Below are 6,000 nucleotides of genomic sequence, written 5' to 3'. Positions count from 1 at the left end.
ACAAACCTTAGTGGCTATTTTATCCTCATTTATTTCCCAAGTTCTAAGGATCCATGTTGATAGTATATTGAAATCTCATCCCATAATCACATGCACTATAATTACTTTTAATTCTATATACTCTTTATTGGCTTAAGTATATTAACTCTTGCACTATATTCTTTTCAACTTTGTGGAAAAGAAATTTTTAACTCTATACTTACTAATCAACCTAGATTGAATATAATTTGATCTATAAAATTGTCTATCATTCTCCAAACCAAGCTCATATTCTCCAAGATGGAATAAGAACTCATCCTTGTTTATATTCCATTAAACTCAAGCAAGACCAATAGATATAGTAGATCCTTCCTATAGAATCATAGTATATATGAACCATTCATTCATTTCTTTGGTTGTAAAGAGAGTAAACAACTAGTCTTGGTTCTCATCTATTAAATCATCGCTTTTAAACATGGGAAACTTGAGTTTTCCCAAAATTGAGGAATCTTGCAAAAATTTAGATCCTCTATACCCCCAAAAGACTCTTACTTGTGAATTATTGGTCCAAACATGGAGTTATACACCATTGGAACATATATATCCTCCTCATAATGAAATACTTGGGTACCTGGTTTTGAATTATATTAAAAAGAATGCTCCTCATTTATTAGTCTTTAGCCTTGTAAATTTTTTCCAACCTTGACTTCCTGATGTTTCTTTTCCACTTAGATTCCTTTCTTAGGGAATATTGCTATCTTGATAGATCACTAAAGGGTGAAGACCTTTAGGTCAACCTCCAAACCACTATCACCACCTTATTTCACATCAAATAGATAACCATTCTTGATGCCAAACCTTCTAGTGGCATGTTGTAAGTTAATATTTATTGGGCATGGTATTTGGATGTAGAAGAGAATCCCTGTTCTCATCCAGGAGTTGTAAGAAAGATTTAAATTCCCCTTAAGATTCTCAGATAGCTAAATTGTGAACTCCTCTAGTGTTGCTTGTCCACTGGCTTTGGGACAACTTCCACTCACCTCTTAAGGCCATGCATCAGTAGTGCCACCTTGAGATTTTGCTATTGGAGCTCTTCCCAACATGCTCTTCTAAGTTTGCCTCGCATACCTTCAAGAACCATCCTCTTACCTTAGGAAAGAATTCCCACTTGCTATGTAACATCTTCAAAAGATTATAAAGAATCCAAAACAGAATCTTAACTATCAAAATTAACACAAATTTGTTGGACTGCCAACTTTTGCCAAGGGGTGAGTGCAACAATCTAAGTTTTCTAACTCACATGGCATAACAAAGATGTCCAACTTGGCTCCTCTCTTCTTCTTTCTCTTGCTTTGGCTGCTCTTGAACTCATATCTTCTATGTTGCTACTATGGATTTCTGCCACCTCCATACTTTGTTAGTGGAGCATTTAGTCTCATGATTCTCCCATTAATTTGAAAAGTTCCTAGAATCTGCCATGTGGTTGAGTTTTGCCCACCTCAACTACCACGTCAATCTGTTTCCTATAGGCTCAATCACGCTCTGAGAAACAAAATTGACAACAGGTACCATGGCGTGGCCCCAGGTGCCGCAGATTTAGCTGCGCAGTGATTCAATGTACAGGGTTTATAGTCTTTCTCACCGATGAGGTACCTGCCAAGGCAAATGAGGAATAGTTGGACACAGAGGGATTCTTTGATTATTGCTAGAGAATGTTGTACAACACGTCTCCATTGGGCTCTTACATGGACGAATCTCGATTTTTCCACCGCCAGCAGCCCTCCAAAGAGAAAGCAAAAAATACGCAACCAAGTCGTGTTCTACACCAACGACAGCTTTTGGTGACATAATTGATGAAATGTGGCTTTGTTCCTTAAGATAATTATTTCATTAGGAACTTAATGTCTTATTTTCTTATGAGGGTGAGGATTTCTACTCTTCTCATAATATTTTCCCAATTAAAAAATCTGACCATTCAAGATGATGTAAATTGGGATGCTATTTCACTTTACAATTTTATTACTAAAAATGATATTAATGAAATTGGAAAATCCTTAGTAAAGCTCATGGACACACAAATAGAAGAAACATATAAATACTATAATGCATTTACTTGGACTGATTATCTTTACTTATCAGATAAAGTTATTGAAGTTACCATCTGGATTTATAGTAAAAGGCCTGGTGGAATGTGTAATTTAGCTCAAACAGGAACAGGAGGAGGAGCATCAGGGGAAGAAATTATTGGAAAACTTACTGAGCTTCTACTTGATGTTTTAAGAGAAGCTCGAGTAGGAAACTATGGTTTTATGATTGCTACTTTAAACTATGTGGGCATCAAATATAAACTACTAAATGCTAGAAAATATGGATCTAAGAATACTAACAATTTTATCATGGTGAAAAATATAAATCCTATAAATACAGCTGTTAATAACTGTTGGATTTACAGATCTTCACTTGTGAGTGGTGAAAAACATGATTTTGGATCTTATCTACTGAATTCTAATACTTTAATTTCTCCAAATGGAGAATATGAATTAAATCTAAAGCAAAATTGTAATCTAGCTATAACTTGGAAAAGAATACATGTTTTATGGGAAAATGGGACTTCTAACAAAGGTATTGACTGTTGGTTGCTTTTAGAGACTGGAAAATTAACTATAAAGGATTTTCGAGATATAGAAATATGGTTTATAAATTTTAATTGTCCAACATGTAAATCAACAACACTTTCTGTGGACGATGATGGATTTGTATACATAATTAGTTCAAACGACAATAAAATATTAAGGCGTTTTCCTTAGCAAATGTTACATTTTTGGCAATTTTAGGGTTCCTCCTCCTTTCGTTTTCCAAGCATTGCGTCCCTTGAGCGGAGGAGAGGCTGATCCGTCACAATCGCGCTCCGGGAAACACGATCGACAACGGGCGCCACGTGGCGCCCTCGTTGCCCCAGGTATGGCGCCACAGATTTAGCCGCGCAGTGATTCTAGGGGCACCACTCTCCCGCAAGGTACAGGGTTTATGGTCTTTCCACCGATGAGGCACTTTGCCAAGGTGAAATGAGGGATAATGCCATGGACGAGGAGTGGAAATAGTTGGACAGAGAGGGATTTTCGATTTTTGCTAGAGGGTCATGGAAGAAATACAAATGTTCTACAACACATCTCCGTCGGGCTCCGACACGGACGATTCTCGATTTTCCACCGCCAGCAGCCCTCCAAAGAGAAAGCAAAAAGTACGCACCAAGGCGCGCTACTCGATCTACAACCTTAACCCGTTGCCGCCACCTCCATCGGAGCTGGACCAAATTCCAGATGCTCGTAAGTCTCTGGAAAAGAGCTCCTTTGATCTTTGTTCTTCTTCATTTCGTTTCGCTCGTACTTTTTTTCTTTCCAAAAGAGCTTCTTGTTCTTAGCATTGTATTTTTCTTCTTCTCGCTTATGCCTTTTTTTTTTTCGGTGTTCTTACCATTGTTTTCTTCTTGCAGTGATACCACCCAGTCATGCTGGACGAAAACGCACATTCCCACATGTCGAAGGGAATTTTCCATCCTACGTAAACATTCCTGGTAAGCTGTGTGATCTGTTCTTATATCCATATCTAAGTTGTAGTGTTCTTGATTTCTAGTTCCTGTCACGCTTGGAGCACGGAATGTCTTGGAGTCACTACTTGGTAAAGCATCGAGTATGATGCCCCAGTTGCGTGGGATGGACGACGACATTGTCGTGAGTTTCAAGCGCAGAGACACAACTTCTCGCTCAAACGCCGACTCCGGCATACAGCTCGCCAAAGAGTTCCACATCAGTCTCTCGAGAACAGTCCCGATTAGAGTCCACCAGATTGACACGCTCATCCCCCTGCTGAGACACAAGTTTGAAAGCCAGAAACGGTGAGTTAGCTTTGTTTTCTCACGGTTTCTTTTCGCTGACATTGCACGTTTAGCTAGGTTCTGGATCGAGTTTGGGAGATGGGAGATTTACTTGAACGATGATCGATCGAGAACGTTTCTCGGATTGGAAGTTGTGTCTGGAGGATTATCCGACGTAAGGTGTCCTCGTTTGGTTTCGTTTCTCTTGACAGTTTCATTTGCTTTGTGGTTGTAGATTCGCAGGCAAATAGCGCTGGTTACTGAGGCTTACAAGCTCCACGGCCTCCCACCATTCTACGATGTAAGCCTTTGCTTTTCCATCTTCGTTTGGTTTTGAGGATTTCTTCTCCGTTTCTCTTTCCTTTGGCAGACTCCTCGGCCTCACATATCACTAGCGTGGGCATTAGGCGACGTGTCCAGTGACGCTCAGCGCGTTGCCGACGAGCTAAACGAGCTCTGTGGCAACAGCATGGACTATGGCACCGGCATCGTCAACGTTTTGTGGTCCTTCCTGTTTGGGAGGGTGGATTGCAAAGTCGGGCAGCAGCTGTATCCGATTTGGGTCGCATCAACCGCCTCGCACACATGAGCCCAAGCAAGAACAAAAAAAGAGGAAAAAAATCCATCCAGGATTCACGAAGAACAATCGAAGAACACGAAGAACAAACTAAGAACACAAACGTTGGTGTGAGAGAAGAGAAAAGAGAGAAAAGAGGGCTTGGTGGGAATCGAACCGGCGACACGTTTTCATCTTTTCTTTTTATCCAGGCAGGCGATGAATAGATAAATCCTCCCAATTTTTTTTGACTCCAGAAAAAAAAAAGTTAATTTTTTTCTTCTTTCTTTCTTTCTATCTTGTTCCACATTTGGTGGTGTGTTCTTTCCTCCTTTTCGTTGCTTCTAGGTATCGGCGTGGCGAAGAGGAGCAAGAATGTGGCGGCGGCGGCGCTGGGTGGCGGCGGTGCCGGTGCGATCGAGCGGCGAGGAGCTGGCGGTGCGGGATTCTCCCATCGCCATCGCTATCTAGGTAAGAAGGAGAGCAATCTCTCTTGGAATTGGAGCATGGGATTGGCTTGGATTGGATTGAGTCAAGCGCGCATTCTTCTCTCTGCCGGGGAATTAGGGCTCGTGAGAGACCGTAGAGGGAGATCTTCCAGAAATCCCAGCTCCTTTTTCTTCTTTGCGCTGATTTCTCTCGGAATTTCGTGTCAGGGGAGCGTCGATTGTCCATCCCTCCATCCAGCGATCCGCGGAGGGAGGAGGAGAAGGATTGTAGCGCAGCGCCATGGCGGATTACCCAGGCACGCCGGAGAGCAGCCCACACTCGGACAACGAATCCGGTGGGGGGAATTACTCCTCGGTGAAAGAGCAGGAGCGATTCCTCCCCATCGCCAACGTGAGCCGGATCATGAAGAAGGTCCTGCCCGGCAATGCCAAGATCTCCAAGGACGCCAAGGAGACCGTCCAGGAGTGCGTGTCCGAGTTTATCAGCTTCATCACCGGCGAGGCCTCGGACAAGTGCAAGCGCGAGAAGCGCAAGACCATCAATGGCGATGATCTCCTCTGGGCGATGGGGACGCTGGGATTCGAGGACTACATCGATCCACTCAAGCTCTATCTCCAGAGGTATCGAGAGACTGAGGGAGAGAAGGCCAACGTGAAGCAGCAAGGTGGTGGTGGTGGTGGCGCTGGTGGTGGTGGTGGTGATTTCCAGCAGTTTCAGAATCAAAATGGTGGTGGTGGGATGATGGCAATGGGATCGCTGATCCAGCAGCAGCAGCAATCACAAGGCTATGCGCCTGGAGGATCGTCGTCCAGGTATGGTGGGAGCAGCCAGCAATCTTACTGGATGCAAGGCGGGAGTAGTGCTGCGGGGCAGCCACGATGAAGAAGAAGAGCGAATCAAAGAGGAAATGAAAGAAAACAAAGGGGAAGGAGAGGGACTTGAGGAACAAAAGAAAGGAAGGTGAGAAAAGGAAGAGTTTTAGCATTAAAATTGCTTGTTCTTCCATGCAGGGGCTATGCCATCTCTTCTTTGTAATGAAAAGACAGATGTAAACATTACTTATGCCTAGGAAAATAAGTATTATTTGGATTTTGGTAAGTATATTAAATTAGTTAAATTGTACAATAAATTTATAAGTTTT

The 6,000-nt window shown here is 42.5% G+C and overlaps 2 protein-coding genes across 2 annotated transcripts; both read left to right on the top strand.

Moving 5' to 3' along the window:
* Nucleotides 1-2,824: 2,824 nt before the first annotated feature.
* LOC9642640 (U6 snRNA phosphodiesterase) lies at nt 2,825-4,652 on the top strand. The gene is made up of 6 exons (XM_002973683.2): nt 2,825-3,305; nt 3,473-3,553; nt 3,613-3,874; nt 3,932-4,028; nt 4,089-4,154; nt 4,224-4,652. Exons 1-6 carry the CDS (start codon nt 3,119-3,121, stop codon nt 4,440-4,442), a joined length of 912 nt encoding a protein of 303 aa, XP_002973729.1. The 5' UTR covers nt 2,825-3,118; the 3' UTR covers nt 4,443-4,652.
* Nucleotides 4,653-4,733: 81 nt separating this feature from the next.
* Nucleotides 4,734-5,952, top strand: LOC9642204 (nuclear transcription factor Y subunit B-3). The gene is made up of 2 exons (XM_002973682.2): nt 4,734-4,880; nt 5,066-5,952. The coding sequence occupies exon 2, from the start codon at nt 5,139-5,141 to the stop codon at nt 5,739-5,741; it is 603 nt and encodes a 200-aa protein (XP_002973728.1). The 5' UTR covers nt 4,734-4,880; nt 5,066-5,138; the 3' UTR covers nt 5,742-5,952.
* The last annotated feature ends 48 nt before the right edge of the window (nt 5,953-6,000 follow it).

The sequence above is a fragment of the Selaginella moellendorffii genome, unplaced genomic scaffold (genome assembly GCF_000143415.4).
Source record: "Selaginella moellendorffii unplaced genomic scaffold, v1.0 SELMOscaffold_22, whole genome shotgun sequence".
Taxonomy (NCBI): Eukaryota; Viridiplantae; Streptophyta; class Lycopodiopsida; order Selaginellales; family Selaginellaceae; genus Selaginella; species Selaginella moellendorffii.
The sequence above is the reverse complement of the archived record's forward strand: the minus strand, read 5'-3'. Positions and strand labels throughout refer to the sequence as shown.